The following is an 18,504-nucleotide window of genomic DNA, read 5'->3' on the forward strand; positions in this document are numbered from 1 at the left end:
TGTCCTTTTGTTTTTATTTACTAATAATAGAGGGAAATAGGTTTCTTTCCTGTAATTTTGAGCAACCTCTTAATACTATGGGGGAAAATAAACCTCCCTTTGTCTCAGCACATTAAGTATGTCCTTGTGATAGCCATGGATACATCTTGGTGTTAACTAATGTTTTTTTCTTCTGGATTTAGCACTCCCACTGTTTTGCCTTGTTATTGAAATTTCTCAAGATGTTTCCATTCCATTGGAAGTATGGTGTAAAATCAGTGTGTGTGCTTCTCGCTGCTGCCATCAGGAAAAAGATATAGGAGCCTCAAGATCCACACCACCAGGTTCAGCAACAGTCATTACCCCTCAGCCATCAGGCTCTAAAACTCAACATTACACACCCCAGCACTGAACTGCTCCCACAACTTATAGTTTCACTTTCAAGTACTCTTCATCTCATGTTCTCAATATTTATTGCTTATTTGTCTATCTATTTACTATTTCATATTACTACTTTTTTCTATTCTTTTTGTATTTCCACAGCTTGTTGTCTTTGGTACATTGGTGGTTTGTCTTGTGTGCAGTTTTTCATTGATTCTATTGTGTTTCTTTATATTTACAGTGAATGCCCACAGCCCACAAGAAAATGAATCTCAGGGTAGTATATGGTGACATACTGTAAATGTACTTTGATAATAAATTTACTTTGAACCTTGTAAGCAGGTTTACATTGAAAACACCACTGAGTTCTTCCAGCAGATTGTACTCCCAAGAAAGTAATGGCAGTGTGGTGGGAACTGGCTCGGACACATTGTTGTCCATAATTCCCATGTGCTTTCTCTTTATTTAATTGGATAAATTAACCTGTCCTCCCATTTTAAAATGTCTTGGTCACATTTTAAAATTGTGCGTGTGTGATCATTTGTGTAGCTCTCTCCAATTTACTTCCCTTTTTAATTTGAAGTAGTGTGTGTGTGAGGGAGGGAGGGGAGAGGGGGAGGGGAGGGGAGGGAAGAAAGATCATTGCAAGCTGGAGTCCATTTAAAAAGAACAAGTCTCATTGGGAGTGGGTTTTATTTGAGCCAACAAAAAGGAGGGTGGTGTAAGCGGAGCAGCCATTTTTGGAGTGGGCCATTGTTAGAGTGGGAGGAATTGGATCAACAGGCTTCAGCAAGAACAGGCTTGGGTAAGCACAGGCGGAGGTCCAAAGTAAGTTTCTATGCTGTCCTTCTTTGTCTATCAGTACATAGCTTGAAGACCCGTACGGCCAGATTTGGGAACAGCTTCTTTCCAACTGTGATAAGACTGCTGAACGGATCCTGACCCGGATCTGGGCCGTACCCTCCAAATATCTGGACCTGCCTCTCGGTTTTTTTTTGCACTACCTTACTTTCCCTTTTCTATTTTCTATTTATGATTATAATTTAAATTTTTAATATTTACTATCGATTTATACTCCAGGGAGTGTGAAGCACAAAATCAATTATCGCTGTGATGATTGTACATTCTCGTATCATTTGTTTGGTGACAATAAAGTAAAGTAAAGCTGATGTGCTGAGAATGGGTCTCAGTTAGCGGTATGTTCTTTATGTGAGAACTCGGGATCATCTCCAGCCTCCCTGATAACTACACCTGCACAAAGTACATCGAGCTACAGCTCCTTAGAGACTATGTTAAGGAATTGTAGCTGCAGTTTGATGACTTTTGGCTCAAATGGTAATAAATAGGAGCTACAGGGAGTTAGTTGCGGGAGGTAGGTAGCTGGGTGACTGTCAGGAGAGGGAAAGGGAAAGGCAGTCAATGCAGAGAACCTCTGTGGCCGTTTCTCTAAATAGTAAGTATACCGCTTTGCATATTGTGCGGGGGGGCACGATCTGCTGGGGGAAGCAGCAGGGTCTCTGGCACTGAGTCTGGCTCTCTGGCTGTGAAGGGAATGGGCGAGAAGAGAAATGCAGTGGTCAGAGGAGATTCAATAGTTATAAGAGCAGACAGGAAATTGTGCAGATGTGAAACACACCTGGATGGTATTTTGCCTCCCGGGTGCCAGGGTCAGGGGCCTCCTGGATCAGGTCTAAAGGGGGAGGGTGTGCAGACAGAAGTCGTGGTACACATTGGTACCAATGACATAGGTAGGAAATGAGAGGAGGTCCTGAAGAGAGAATATAGGGAGTTAGGTAGAAAGCTGAAAAGCAGGACCTCAAGGGTAGTAATCTCTGGATTGCCGCCTGTGTCACACACCAGTGAGGGCAAGAATAGGATAATTTGGCAGATGAATGTATGGCTGAGGGATTGTTGCAGGGGGCAGGGTTTCAGATTTCTGGACCATTGGTATCACTTCTGGGGAGGGTATGATCTGTACAAAAAGAACAGGTTACACCTGAACCCAAGGAGGATCAGTATCCTTGTGGGAAGGTTTGATAGAGGTGTTGGGGAGGGTTTAAGCTAATTTGGCAGGGTGATGAGAACCGGAGTGACAGGGCTAAGTACAAGGCAATTGGTTTACAAGAAGATGCAGTACTGTATGTAGTGAGACTGTGAGGAAGTTCAGGCAGATGAGAAGGCAAAATTGCAGTCAGTGACATGAGTTGAAGTGTAACATGGGGGAAAAATCAAAAGGGCGATGAATGCAGGATTGAAGGTGTTATATTTAAATGCACACAGTATACAGAATAAGGTAGATGATCTTCTAGCTCAGTTAGAAATTGGCAGGTATGATGCTGTAGGCATCACCAAGTCATGGTTGAAAGACGATCATAGTTAGGAGCTTAGCATCCAAATTTAAACATTGTATTGAAAGGACAGGTAGGTAGGCAGAGGGGGTGGGGTGGCTCTGTTGGTAAAAAAGAAGATATCAAATCCTTAGAAAGAGGTAAAATAGATCTGGAAGGTGTAGAATCATTGTGAGTAGAGTTAAAAAAATGCAAGAGTAAAAAGACCCTGTGTGCAGGCCTCCAAGCAGTAGTCAGAATGTGGGCTACAAATTACAATGGGGGATAGAAAAGGCATGTCAATACGGCAATGTTACAATAGTCATGAGGGATTTCAATATGTAGGTAGATTGGGAAAATCAGGTTGGTGCTAGGTCCCAAGAGAGAGAACTTGTAGAATGCCTGCAAGATGAAGAAGTATTCTAAAGGGAGGATGAGGCAACTATGGCTGACAAGGGAAATCAAAGACAACATAAAAGCTAAAGAGTGGGCATATAATATAGCAAAAATTAGAAGTTAGAGGATTGGGAAGCTTTTAAACACCAACAGAAGGCAACTGAAAAAGACATAAGGAGAGAAAAGATGAAATATGAAGGTAAGTTAGCCAATAAAATAGAAGAGGATAGCAGCAGATCTTCAGATATATAGAGAGTAAAAGAGAGGTGAGAATGGATATCGGACAGCTGGAAAATGAAATGGAGAGGTAGTCATGCGGGTAAACCTATTAAGTATTTAGAGTCAGTCTTCACTGTGGAAGACACTAACAATATGCCAGAAATTTGAGAGTGTCAGGGGGCAGAAATGAGTGTAGTCACTATGACTAAGGAGAAGATGCTTGGGAAGGTCTGAAGGTAGGTAAGTCATCTGGACCAGATGGTCTACACCCCAGGGTTCTGAAAGAGGTGGCTGAAGATATTGAGGAGGCATTAGGAATGATCTTTCAAGAACCACTAGTTTCTGGAATGGTTCTGGAAGACTGGAAAATTGCAAATGCCACTCCACTCTTTAAGAAGAAGGGAGGCAGAGTAAGAAAATTATAGACTAGTCACCCGGACTCAATGAGTCGTACTCAACAAGGGGAAATCCTGCCTAACAAATCTGTTGGAAGTACAGACAGGAAAGACAAAGAGGAGTCAGCAGATGTTGTTTACTTGGAATTTTAGAAGGCCTTTGACAAGGTGCCACACATGAGGCTGCTTAACTGGACAAGAACCCATGGTATTACAGGAAAGATGCTGGCATGGATGGAAGACTGGCTGTCAGGAAGGAGGTAAAGAGTATGAATAGAATGGGCCTTCTCTGGTCGGCTGCTGATGATTAGCAGTGTTCTGCAGGGGTTGGGGTTGGGATCGCTTCTTTTCATGTTATATGTCAATGATTTGGATAACAGAATTGATGGATTTGTGGCTAAGTTTGCAATGATATAAAGAGTTGAGGAATCATGGAGTCTGCACACGGACTGGGAGAATGGGCGAAGAAGTGGCAGATGGAATATAGTGCAGGGAAGTGTACGGTCATGCACTTTGGTAAAAGGGATAAGGGCATAGATTATTTTATAAATGAGAAGAAAATTCAAAAATCAGAGGTGCAAAGGGACTTGGGTGTAGACTACAAGAGTTCTTGTGCAGGACCTCCTCAAGATTAACTTGAAGGCAAATACGTTGCTAGCATTCATTTCGACAGGGCAAGAACATAAGAGTAAGAATGTAATTATGAGGCTTTATAGGGCATTGGTCAGGCCATACTTGGAGTAATGTGTGCAGTTTTGGGCTCCTTACCTAAGAAAAGATTTGCAGGTAGTGAAGAGGGTCCAGAGGAGGTTTGTGGGAACAATTCTGGGAATGAAATGGTTAATGTATTTGATGGCTCTGGTCCTGTACTCACTGTAGTTTAGAAGAAAGAGGGAGTACTCATTGAAAGCTATCGAACATTAAAAGGCCTAGACAGAGTAGATGTACAGAGAATGTTTCCTATAGTGGGTGAGTCTAGGATCAGAGAGCACAACCTCAAGTAAAGAATTGTCCATTTAGAACAGATGAAGAAGAATTTCCTCAGCTAGAGGGTGGTGAATCTGTGAACTTCATTGGCACAGATGGCTGTAGAGACCAAGTCATTGAGTATATTTCAATTGCAAAGATGATAGGTTCTTGATTATTCAGGGTGTCAAAGGTTACGGGCAGAAAGCATGATAATGGGTCGAGAGGGATAATAAATCAGCCATGGTGGAGCAGACTGGATGGGCTGAACGGCTTAATTCTGCTCCTATATCTTATGGTCTTTTTTTTGTGGAAGTACACTATTGTCAGTTTGCCTTGACATCTTGATACTTCACCAGTATCAATTTTAAGATATCTTTGATTTCTGCTGGATTAATTTTTTTCTTTTTAAGAAACTTTTCTCTCATCTTGTAAACTCAGTCTTGTCACTGTTCCCCCAATCTAAGCTCTTATTGTTTGAATTAAACTTGGTATCTTCACGTTCTATCAAATCCACACAGGCTTGAGAAAGAAACAAAAAAACTTGCTCATGTCTGGAAGGAATCAAAGTCAACTTCTTGCCTCACTCCTTGTTAGCTTTGCCTGAATACAGGGACAAAGCTTTGTACGCCTTCCCCTCCCCTTAACATCTTCAACAATGAGATTGGTTTCAGGAGCACGTTACAATCAGCTGCCTACAGAAGTTTGCCAGTTTGTCTGTTTTGATCTAATTTCAAGGTTAAATCAAATTAACTCAAGGGATTTGTTCATGTCTGGAACAAACCAATGTGGATACAGATGTATTAGTTATTAGCACGATAGATTTACTAAGTACATTGCATCTAATAAAAAGAAGCAACACTAAACAAAACCAGTAACTTCAGTCTGTTCCTTAAATTTGCCGAGTTCACCTTCTGAATGACTGGTGTTGTCTCTTTTCTCTTTGTTGTGTCTCTGTGTCCTGATGGCTGCACATTTGTGTGGAGCATGACTTCGACCCTATCTATCTTCCTCTCCCGTCCCCCTCCCCCCTCTCTCATTCCCCTCCCTCCCCCTCTCTCTTGCAACACCACCCACACCCCCAATCCCTCCGGTATTTACACTGAACTATCTGACTGATTTCTAATTGCTGCCTGAGCAGTTCCTTATCATTCTTGTTCACTCTCTTGCAGACTAAACTACTTCTTGACTGAGACCCCGCACGAACGAACGAACGGTCTCACATTACAAATGCCCTTTGCCTCAGTTTCAACTCTTTTGTGTGTTTCAATCCCAGCATTCTCTTTATTCGGTGTTCTGGCCCTGGGTGCTACACTTGCTGCCCTCTCACGTACTTGTGCTCTCACAGATAACCTGTTGCTTCCAGCATAACACCACTAATGCCCTGGCCCTGAGGTTTTAAACATTTTATACTGTTTCAGCTCATTCTTTGCCTCTGTGTTGCTTTAACAAAGTTGATTATTATGTTTGCCTCATCTCTACTGCACTTCCCATTGCAGCAACAGGATTAAAGCACTACGATACACCAGGAAAACTTTAAAATGGCCTTTTACATTTCAAATATCTTGCAATGAGAAATGGTAATTTGCAATAAAAACTAATTTTATTGCATCACAGTCTGGTATGGAAACAGCAATGACCTTGAGCAGAAAATCCTACAAAATGTAGTGGATACGGCCCAGTCCATCACGGGTAAAGCCCTCCCCACCATTGAGCACATCTGCATGGATTGTTATCACAGGAAAGCAGCATCCATCATCAGGAACCGCTACCACCCAGGCCATGCTCTCTTCTCACTGCTACCATCAGGCCTCAGGACTCACACCACCAGGTTCAGGAACAGTTACTACCCCTCAGCCATCAGGCTCTTGAATCAAAGGGGATAACTTCACTCAACTTCACAGTGATTGAACGCTCAAGTTGGTGCAGTCTTTCATTGATTCTATTATGGCTATTCTGTTGTGGAGTTATTGAGTAAGCTAGCAAGAAAATGAATCTCAGGCTTGTATATGGTAACATATATGTGATTTGATAATAAATTTACTTTGCAGCTAGATAGCAGCTTTGCACTATGGCGTCCCATAAATCAGACACCTAGGATATGATGTAGTGAAATTTGTACAGAGAAATTTCCCACAACAATCGTGAATTGATTTCAAAATAAATTATTGGCAAGGGAAGTTTTTACATCCACTTGAAAGAGCAGGCAGCTTGGGTGCAACATCTCACCTGAAAGGAGGCAGCCTTCTACCTTGTGGCACTCCCTGGCACTACATTGAAATGTTGGCTTACGCTTAACACTTAAATCTGGAATGCCTCTTTGAAACATGACTATTCAACAGCAGCAAGATATTAATTTAAGCTACTTGCCTGGGTCTAATAGTTGTAAATCTTCACTTAAAAATAAATGATTTAACATGTTCATTAAATGCCATAATTTTGGGGATGGATTGAGGAGAAGGGGAGAACTGAATAATATTTCAAACAGATTAATTCATAGTTTATTTTGTAATGGAATTCTAGAATTTAATGGTACACTTGATTTCCTGACAGGACAGTGGACTAAATACTTAGATTAGTTAAATAGGCACTTTTAAAGTTGACAATGGCAATATCAAGTAACCACTTGTGCTTTCTTTTCCCACGTCCTGCTGGAGCTGCGGCTGATCCAGCATGGTGCTCCGATGCAATGGTCTGACCCGGCATCTGCGAGCAGCTGCTTTGCTTGCAACTTCCTGCCAGCCTTCGGGGGAACCTTGTCACTCGGCTAACCCGCGGCGCTGCCCACGGTTGTGCGAACCCCGGCGAACGCGCTGCCACACACCCAGTTCCCCGTATGTGAACGGGAGGGCAAGTTGTGTTAGTGACAGACGCGGGAGTGCTGACTTGACATTTTCAGTATGGTTTCCGTGGAAACAGTGGAGGAGGTCCAAATGGGGGAGCTGAAAGTGTGACACTAGAAAAATGTCTGATTGAGAAGCATTGTGCTTCAAGTGCCATGAAACAGCATAGTTTAGCAAATGTTGTAATAATAGCAGAGAGCTGGGGGGGGGGTTAAAACCTCAATAATTTTGATTTCTGCACCTTGTCACTCAGAAAATAAGTGTAATCGTAGCTCGTATTCATTCATCGCCACCTACCCGATTTATTTCGGAGAGCTATATTCTAAATCTGTTTTATTTATTTGCTGATTTTAATTGTATTTTTCTTTCCTCTCTCAGCAGAATATTTCCTTATTGAGCTTGATTGAGAGGAAGGAAGATATACCGCATCTAGGCTTCATTTTGTGCATGTAATTTTTTTTTCTCTCTCTCCTTCTGAAAGCACAGGGTTGGTTGGTTTCCGGACATGATGTGGTTTAAGCTGTCATCGTAATGGAAATTCACTGTTGTAGCCATGGCAAATCGAGTGTCTGCTCTGCCCTGAATGCATTAGTTTAATGAGATGTTTGCAGCTGGAACACTAGCCTGCCAGAGTCTTGGTTTACAACGAGCAGCTTTGCAAAGATGGGCTTTGCCAGCTTATTGTGCCCGTGCAATAAGTGTCTTCTTGCCTCTCTTACTTTAGAGGTCTAGCAACAAGGTAATAGGATGTAGTGACAGCGTGTCTGCATGATCGTAATTCTCGATTTAGAAAGAGCGATTTAATACAAAATGGCTTTGCAAACAAATTTAATTCTGTTTTGTATAATTTAAGTGTAAATCTTATTGACACACACGAGTGGATACATCATTACGAGATGGGTTTACATCTATGTATGCATGTGTATCTAGAATGCTTAAAATAGTGTATCAAACGCTGAAGAATGACAAAAAGAATGGGCTTTAGAACTATCATGTGCTGCTAAATAATTGGTGAAATTCACAGTGAATTTTTAGACCATTTTCTCCCCTGTCATTTAAAGTCTTCTGTCTCTTTTTTTGTCACCTGTTTCATTTCTATCCTGAAGAACATTGCTTCTCCCACGTCACCACGATCTGAAGAGAGTGAAATGCAGTCTGCAATGAAAGTAGCTTCAGAACATACACCCGGACGAAGAGGGAGGAAGCCAGGAAGAAAACGGAGACAGGAGCTCCTTCAGTCAGCTTTCAAACTGGCCGTGCAGAATGTTGCTGCAGCTGCTCCGAAAGCTATTATACCCCTGAAAATACCCAGAAAACGAGGACCAAAACCTGGAAGCAAGGTAAATATGACCGGGTTCCTGTCACGCTACTGAGTGGAGTGAACGGGTGCACTTTGGTGCAAATTGCTTCAAGTCACTCAGAAATGTTTCAAGTGCTACTAAGGAGGCAAATAGCCAAAACAAAAAATACAGTTGTGTGAAGGCGCAACGTTTTTTGTGGATAAGTTTTATTTTTAATTTGCGAAGATTACTTTTTTTTGATCCGGCAAAATCAGATGCATTGAGCAATCAGGTGAATTACTCGAGGGATTACATGTATATTTCGTGGCACGGATCAGTTGATTTAAAAGCTGTGTTGGGGATATTGTTAAGTTATAACGAATTGAATGTTTTGCCTCTTGTCAAATGATACGAGTTTATAGGAAATACAATGTTGGTAATTGGAATTGAATCTTCGACTTAATGCTTTTTTTATAATAATGTTCTTAAGATTGTTTGTTTAAAAATTCAACAGGCAATCTTACTCGTGTTTTAAATCGATCATTAGATCCATGTGCTTCCTACCAAAATGGTTCAAGATTTAATTTCAAATATAATATGAGCTAAATAATAACTTCAGTTTACATAAGACTGTGGAAGGCAGTGACTTTGAGGACTGCCAGGCAGAGCACTAACTATGCTAAACCTGTTAATATTTTATCTCCATTCTGTGTGTGCATATTAATGATCTTTCTCATACTTGTTACTAAGGAAACAGGGTAATTTAATTTTCATAGAATGTCAGTCTTAACTGTTCTACTCAGCTTCTGCAACAACCCAAAAAAAAAGCTTTGTGCCAGATATAAACCTCAGGTTTTTAAATTTCATTTAGTTGCCTGGACTATTAATATTAAAGAGCAAGGAGAAAAGAGACTATATTTCTTTTATTTAAACATTATTTTGGGAATAGTTTTTTATAAGTACCTTTATAATGAATGTGTTTATGAATTTTCTACAAATAGCAAAGGAGAAAATGTGCTTGAAGTTAAGGTGATGGCTGCATTGAAATCCATTGTGAGAGTGATCAGATTTGTTTCAAAAAGCAGTTCTGTATTATTATTACTGCTCCTCGGGTTTCTAAATTTTAAAATGGTAAAAAAGCAGAGGGGTATATAGTTAATATGAAGCTATCAGAAATATCTGAAAAAAGATTGAGCAAATATTACCCAATTTTTTGAAGGTTCAAAATTAACTTTTTTGTTGATAATGCCAAATTATTTTGTACAATTTTTCAAGAAGCAGAATACAGTTAACAGCCAATGCGGCAGTAAAGGGAGTTAATATTAATGTAACATTTCATAATAAAGCAGTCTGCCTCTCCAGTCTGATAACAGTGCAGCCGTTGTTTTTTTTTAAACACAGATCATTGACTTGGAGGTAACATTATATAAAAGTGATTTAGATCTGTATAGTTTAAACTGGCCATGTTTTGATATATTAAGGAGCTCATGATATCTACCCATCCATGCCAACAGCCGTCTATCTTGTATTTATAGACTGACTCACGTGGAACTCGTGCAGGAGTGTTCTTGTAAGGCTTGAAGTTCCTCTTTGGGCACTCACGTTAAATGGGTGGTTTGATATCAGCTGCCTATGGTATTCTGTGCTGAGTAATTAGTTTGATTGCTTCATTGGGAGCAAACACTGGGAGGGCAGTAGAACAAGCAGCGGGGTGTAGGAAATTGTGTAGAAAATTCATAGTAGTAACTGAAAGGAAAGTCCTCTATATTTGTATTTATAGATTGTAAGTGGGAGTTGTGTGGGAAGATGGGAAGGAACCTTGGGACAAGCCCCTCCCAGCTCACAACCAAATAGTCATGAAATATGTTAAAGGCTGCATGTATATGCATATATACATATTATTTGCATATATTTAATTTCTCCTCTAATAAATGGTCTAATTGAAATTCTTGCATACATCTTCGTTTGCACAATTTTAATAAGAAAATAAAGCCTTTGATTTAGTCTCTATACTAAAACAAGAACACGCCACTTCAGTTTTATTTCTCTGTTTCGCAGAGTTTAATGTTTTTCACTTTCTCTCCATCTGAATACTTCCCAGAGCAGGGGAAGTCCGAGGCATGACCCTTCTGTTTGGAGTTGGCTGCATATACTGGAGACACTGCTTCACACAGCGAGCTGTGCCCATCAAATCAGTGACAGGGGCCAACCTGTCAGCAGTCACTGCTCTATCCCCGCTGCTTTGACAAATCACAGATTATTGGGGAGTAGAAATCTGTCACACAACCTCCTTCGGCAGACATGCGCAAGGGGTGATTCCATAGTACTGGTTGCCATAGGAAAACAGCTGATGGAAGGCAAGCTGAAAGGGCTGAGGTTTCAACTTGCTATTTGCATTTTGATGATTTAGCCAGTTATGCGCCAGTGATGTGTGAATTGGTGGAGATTGGGATCCAGCCAAGTAGCTTTCCTTGCATGAGTGTAAGTGCTGTTTGTGGATTTCTGCCTCCTGCACCTTCTCAGTGGTGTGAACAGGTAGTAGGAACATGACTCCCAATTCACCTTTACAAAAGAAGAGCCAGTGTCTGTAATAGTAATATACGTTTCCTTCCTCCCCTAATTATCTTCCAGCCTTTACAATCAGCCTTTTAGCAATAGTTCATTTTCCACTCATTGACCAGGACTAAAACAAAATTCAAGTTTAAAGACACTTTACCAATTGTTCCCCTATTTATGTCTCTTCCCCTTCCTGCCATAACTCTTTCTGGATAATTGGGAGAAACGAAACATCTTGAGGAAACCAAGTATTTCAAGGCCTTGTTGCACAGACAAAAGCCAGTTATTAAAATTTTCTACATATATGGGAAGAAACTCACATTTAGTTCTGGTACTGCCGTATCCTGGTGATGGCAAACAACTTTAAGGTGTAGTGTAGAATTGTGAAAAGGGATCTCCACTCTCTGATTTATGTTGTATTCCAAATGAACATTTTGGCAAAGCATCTTGAAAGATCTTGCTTTGTGATTACCTGTGAGCAAGCAAATTTCAAGGTTTTATTATTTCTACATTCTTTGATAATAAATGAATCTTGAACTTCTGGAGTCTAGTATGTAGAGGTGAGTAAACTGAGCAGTCAGTGCTCATCCACAATAGACTGATTTTAATCAAGGTCTGACATCATCCCCTTGAGGGCTACATGAGGTCCTTTACTCATTCATTATGATTTCCTCTGTGATACAGACTCTCGCCAGTTGAGGGAAGCTACTGAATTCTGCCAAACTAGGAGTTAGTAACATTTGTAAAAGCTATAATTGGATGTGTGTCTGAGAGATCATGATCCCTGTCGTTGGGCTCGGCCGAAAGTGGGAGTCTTACTAATCAAAAGTCACAGATTTAAAATGAACTGGTGGCGAGTGAAGATGGGGAGAAAGTATTCGTGCCACGGGTGTTTATGGTCTGAAGTGCATCAGCCTAAGGATGTGGTGGAAAAACACGTAGTTGAAAAGGAGCAGGGTGATATTTGAAGCTGAACCAGCAGGCGAATTGGGTCCAACTTGAAGGCTGGGTACAAACTTAGAATGTCCTCCAGTGACGAAGCATTTCTGAAGTAGATTCAACACATATGAGTTTTGCGTTTATTGTAGAGAATGATCAACTGGCACAACACACTATTCATTTTGAGAGATTCAGTATATCAAATTGCAAGCACAGGGCAGAATCCTTGCTAGATCATTAATTTATTTAGTTGTATTTTACATACCTTTGTGCAGTAGATCCTTGCCACAGTAACTTGTCTTTAATCCGGACTTTTGTCTCTTACTTTTCCACCAAATACTGAAATAGTTAAATATATTTTAAATTACAATGCATAGAAATAGATTAAGGGAATTTTTAAAATGCTGACATACAAAAACTTAGTAATTTGTTTTGAGTCATAGCAAGCGATGTTACATCACCCAACCATTTCACCTAATCTGTAAAGGACGGTATTACATAGAGTTTCACATTCAATATCCCTCCCAAGAGAAGTGGTGACCATTGACAACTTTGGAGCTTGTGACTTATCAGTGGAAAATCTGACTTGTTGAATATAAGTTATAAGACTGTAAATTTTGAGTCATAAGGCTGTAAATATCATTACAGCATCCTGTGGTTGACCTGATAATTAGTGAAAAGCGATCTGTTGTTCTTTTAGCAGTGTGCACCTCAAAAGTACTTCACTCTACCCTAGGTTGTTATTAGTGCAAATGTTCTTTCTGTTAAGTTAGCTGCTCCTTCATAAAGTAAGTGATGACATCTGCTCAAATATGATAATTGCAGGCAAAAGTAATCAGAATATTTTTTGAAAATTTCGCCGGTCATTTCAAATTCTTTCTTGTTATGGCAGAGGAAGCCCCGTATTCCACAAAATCCTCCACCCATCTCGCCCACCTTAAGCACTCCAGAGCCAGACACCAGCACTGTTCCTCAGGATGCAGCGACTATTCCCAGTTCAGCGATCTCCCAAGCACTGACAGGTAGGAGGAGAATCGAACTGGCGTCTCTGGGGCATCGAGGACAGCTTAAAGAGTGGGATTGATTTCAAATGAAATTAGCATTAATACACAGCTAGTGTGATGACCAGAGGCTGGGAATTAATGTACTGTTCCATTAAATCGAGCACTTAGCACAGTCTGTATAACTAGTAACCTATGAATTTTCTAGAGTGTCTGGATGTGTGTTAATTAATGATGGGCCTGATCTTACAATTAATTTACTCAGTTTTGTTCAATGAAAGTTGGGTTCCCTGCTTATTAGTGGGAGATTTGCAACGTTCACCTGCATGGCTGTTTCTGCTTTGTGATGCTGGCAGATGAGCTTGTGTTTACAAAGAGGATATGGATGACATTTCTAACCCCCCTCCCCCCCACCCCTCCCATGCATTAAGGGCCAATTTAGTCATGTGGACTTGGAATTGCATCTAAATCAGACTGATCCCTTCCTGAATGGAATTAGTGAGTTATAGAACCATAAATGCAAGAGCAAGAACTTTGTGGTAAATGGTTGGGGACTGCTGATTAGCTAGAGTGTTGTGATCAGTCCTGATCACCACTCTTTATGGAGGAAGTCAAAGTTTGTCAAGGGTTCAGAGGTGAAAGACCAGTCGTAAGGAGAAACTAAGATGGTTCTTCTTGGAGCAGAGATTTCATAGAAGTGTACAAAATGATTTTGGGGAGAGAAAGGAGAGAGTAGCGATGGTTAGTAAACAGTTTCAGCAATTAAGATAATCCTCATAAAGTAAGGAGAAAATGTCAATTAAAACAGAAAGGCAGTACCTGTGGAGAGTGAAGCAGAATTAATGTTTCACTTTAATGCCCTCTCATCACAATATAGAACCAAGATGTGGAGAATCTTGTTAGACATAAGCTCTGATTTAGTAGTCAATGTAGTTTCAATAATGGCTTGTAGAAGAGACTTAGCAGAACATTTTAAGAAGAACATTTTGGAAAGCCATGGGGTCCATGATAAGCCAAGTTGTCTCTTTCACACTTCCCTGCATAAAAATTAATCTGCCCATTTCATCAGTATTCTCTGATCTCATCAAGTCTGTCACAATACTAAATGCTGTTTCATATATTTTTGAGTTTTGTGTCAAATACAAATCTTATAACAAAATCAATTTGCATAAATCCAGTCTGCAATGTATGTGAAAAGGCCAATGATTCCAGTGGGGAAGTGATATGACTGCACTTCCTCTCAAACTGAAAAACAGCCTTTCACCACTCTTCAATGCTTTCTGCCCCTTAGCCAATTTTGTATCCACACAGTCGATGTTTGTTCAGTCTCATGAGCTTCTACTTCGTGGACTTGTCAATAATTAGATAGTTCATCAAATTGCTTGGAGGCTTTTTGGAAGTCAAATATACAGATTGTTACCAACACCGTGTCATCAACCCCATCTCAGCTACTTCATTTAAAGAGCTCAACCAAGTTGGTTATATGTGATTTGCCTTTAATAAATTTATGCCAATGTTCACTTACTGTACTTACTTTTTCTTTCTGGTGCCAACCAGTTCTGTGCCAAGTTACTGTCTGTAAAGCATAAACACAAGAAAATCTGCAGATGCTGGAAATCTAAAGCAACACACACAAAATGCTGGAGGAACTCAGCAGGTCAGGCAGATTCCATGGAAATGAATAAATGGTTGACATTTCAGGCTGAGACCCTTCTTCCAGAAAGTGTGTTGGTCTATAAGAGCTCCCCTGCTACTGAAATTAGCCTGACTGGGGCTGGGCTGTGTTTGAACAAGGCAGTACAGTAGCAGTCTTTTTGGTTGGGAAGATTTGTTTTACTTCATATGTTCCTGTTTCAGAATGTACTCTAAGTTACATTTCAGAAAGCATTCAAAAGCTATGAGAAGCTTAAAAGAAAATATTCATGCTCATTATTGCTTCATCTCCCACCCTGTTGCTCTGACAGCTACCTGCACTATATCCATCCTCCCACTCTGTTACTTGTAAAAACACCATCCCCTTCTCTCAATTCCTCCGTCTCCACTGCATCTGCTCTCAGGATGAGGCTTTTCATTCTAGAGTGAAGGAGATGTCCTCCTTCTTCAAAGAAAGGGGCTTCCCTTCCTCCACCATCAATGCTGCCCTCAACCACATCTCTTCCATTTCGCACACGTCCGCTCTCACCTTATCCTCCTGCCACCGTACCGGGGGTAGGGTTCCTCTTGTCAACACAAAATACTCTGCAGATGCTGGGGTCAAGGCAACACTCACTACACACTGGAGGATCTCAGCAGGTCGGGCAGCATCCGTGGAAACGATCAGTCAACGTTTCGGGCCGGAACCCTTCATCAGGACTGAAGAGAGAAGGGGCAGAGGGTGAGAAGGAGAAGGCTGGTAGGTGCCAGGTGAAAAACCAGTAAGGGGAAAGATAAAGGGGTGGTGGAGGGGAAGCAGGGAGGTGATAGGCAGGAAAGGTGAAGAAGGAATAGGGGAAAGCACAATGGGTAGGAGGTTCTGTGGTCGTGACAGAGAATCCAGGATGGTTTGTTGCCTCCTGGGTGCCAGGGTCAAGGATGTCTCTGATCGATTGCATGACATTCTGAAGTGGGAGGGTGATCAGCCAGATGTCGTGGTGCACATCGGTACCAATGACATAGCAAGGAAGAGTGAGGAGGTCCTGTAGAGTGAGTATAGAGAGCTTGGTAGAAAGTTGAAAAGCAGGACCTTGAGGGTGGTAATCAGGGTTGCTACCTGTGCTACGTGCCAGTGAGGGTAGGAATAGGATGCTCTGGAGGATGAACAAGTGGCTGAGGAACTGGTGTAGGGGGCAGGGTTTCAGATTTCAGGATCATTGGGACCTCTCCTGGGGCAGGTGGGACCTGTACAAGAGAGACGGGTTACACTTGAACTACAGCAGGACTAATATCCTTGCAGGGAGGTTTGTTAGTGCTGTTGGGGAGGCTTTAAACCAGATTTGCAGGGGGATGGGAACCAGAGTGCCAGAGCTGACAGTGTGGCTGGGGTGAAAATAAATGATGTTAAAAGTTCAAGCAAATCCGCTAATAGGTTGTGAGTGGTGGTAAAAATCTTCTGAGGTATATCTATTTCAATGCTAGGAGTATTATGGGGAAGGCGGATGAGTTGAGGGCGTGGATCGACACGTGGAATTATGACGTTATAGCAATTAGTGAAACTTGGCTACAGGAGGGGCCGTACTGGCAGCTTAATTTTCCAGGGTTCCGATGTTTCAGATGTGATCGAGGCAGAGGAATGAAAGATGGGGGAGTAGCATTGCTTGTTGGGGAAAATATTACAGCAGTGCTCAGGCAGGACAGATTAGAGGACTTGTCTACTGAGCCCTTATGGGTGGAGCTGAGAAACAGGAAAGGTATGGCCACATTAGTGGGATTGTATTACAGACCACCCAATAGTCAACGAGAATTGGAAGAGCAAATCTGCAGAGAGATAGCAGGCAACTGCAGGAAACATAAAGTTGTGGTGGTAAGGGATTTTAATTTTCCATATATTGATTGGGACTCCCATACTGTTAGGGGTCTAGATGGTTTAGCGTTTGTAAAATGTGTTCAGGAAAGTTTTCTAACTCAATATATAGAGGGACCAACTAGAGGGGATGCAATATTGGATCTCCTGTTAGGAAACGAGTTAGGACAAGTGACAGAAGTCTGTGTAGGGGAGCATTTTGGTTCCAGTGATCATAACACCATTAGTTTCAACTTGATCATGGACAAGGATAGATCTGGTCCTGGGCTTGAGGTTCTTAACTGGAAGAAGGCCAAATTTGAAGAAATGAGAAAGGATCTAAAAAGCATGGATTGGGACAGGTTGTTCTCTGGCAAGGATGTGATCTGTAGGTGGGAAGCCTTCAAAGGAGAAATTTTGAGAGTGCAGAATTTGTATGTTTCTGTCAGGATTAAAGGCAAAGTGAATAGGAATAAGGAACCTTGGTTCTCAAGGGATATTGCAACTCTGATAAAGAAGAAGAGGGAGTTATATGACATGTATAGGAAGCAGGGAGTAAATAAGGTGCTTGAGGAGTATAAGAAGTGCATGAAAATACTTAAGAAAGAAATCAGGAAGGCTAAAAGAAGACATGAGGTTGCCTTGGCAGTCAAAGTGAAGGATAATCCAAAGAGCTTTTACAGGTATATTAAGAGCAAAAGGATTGTAAGGGATAAAATTGGTCCTCTTGAAGATCAGAGTGGTTGGCAATGTGAGGAACCAAAGGAAATGGGGGAGATCTTAAATAGGTTTTTTGCATCTGTATTTACTAAGGAAACTGGCATGAAGTCTATGGAATTAAGGGAAACAAGTAGTGAGATCATGGAAAATGTACAGATCGAAAAGGAGGAGGTCCTTGCTGTCTTGAGGAAAATTAAAGTGGATAAATCCCCGGGACCTGACAGGGTGTTCCCTCGGACCTTGAAGGAGACTAGTGTTGAAATTACAGGGGCCCTGGCAGAAATATTTAAAATGTCGCTGTCTACAGGTGAGGTGCCGGAGGATTGGAGAGTGGCTCATGTTGTTCCGTTGTTTAAAAAAGGATCGAAAAGTAATCCGGGAAATTATAGGCCAGTAAGTAGTAGGTAAGTTATTGGAGGGAGTACTAAGAGACAGAATTTACAAGCATTTGGATAGACAGGGATTTATTAGGGAGAGTCAACATGGCTTTGTGCGTGGTAGTTCATGTTTGACCAATCTATTGGAGTTTTTTGAGGAGGTTACCAGGAAAGTGGATGAAGGGAAGGCAGTGGATATTGTCTACATGGACTTCAGTAAGGCCTTTGACAAGGTCCCGCATGGGAGGTTAGTTAGGAAAATTCAGTCGCTAAGTATGCATGGAGAGGTGGTAAATTGGATTAGACATTGGTTCAATGGAAGAAGCCAAAGAGTGGTAGTAGAGAATTGCTTCTCCGAGTGGAGGCCTGTGACTAGTGGTGTGCCACAGGGATCAGTGCTGGGTCCATTGTTATTTGTCATCTATATCAATGATCTGCATGATAATGTGGTAAATTGGATCAGCAAATTTGCTGATGATACAAAGATTGGAGGTGTAGTAGACAGTGAGGAAGGTTTTCAGAGCCTGCAGAGGGACTTGGACCAGCTGGAAAAATGGCAGATGGAGTTTAATACAGACATGTGTGAGGTATTGCACGTTGGAAGGACAAACCAAGGTAGAACATACAGGGTTAATGGTAAGGCACTG

General features: G+C 41.3%; 1 protein-coding gene across 2 annotated transcripts in view; it reads left to right on the plus strand.

The window, feature by feature from the left end:
- The first annotated feature begins 7,436 nt into the window (after positions 1-7,436).
- The window catches only part of scml4 (Scm polycomb group protein like 4), a 91,328-nt gene continuing 80,260 nt past the window's right edge, over positions 7,437-18,504 (plus strand). The window contains exons 1-4 of one of the 2 annotated variants that reach the window (XM_063040808.1): positions 7,437-7,497; positions 7,993-8,245; positions 8,613-8,846; positions 13,174-13,303. In XM_063040808.1, the coding sequence (XP_062896878.1) occupies positions 8,655-8,846; positions 13,174-13,303 (322 nt within the window). In that variant the 5' untranslated portion in view covers positions 7,437-7,497; positions 7,993-8,245; positions 8,613-8,654. Of the gene's footprint in view, positions 7,498-7,887; positions 7,956-7,992; positions 8,246-8,612; positions 8,847-13,173; positions 13,304-18,504 lie in introns of those variants that run through there. The other variant, XM_063040809.1, reaches the window with a different exon arrangement.

This window comes from Mobula hypostoma, chromosome 2, assembly GCF_963921235.1.
Source record: "Mobula hypostoma chromosome 2, sMobHyp1.1, whole genome shotgun sequence".
Lineage (NCBI taxonomy): Eukaryota > Metazoa > Chordata > Chondrichthyes > Myliobatiformes > Myliobatidae > Mobula > Mobula hypostoma.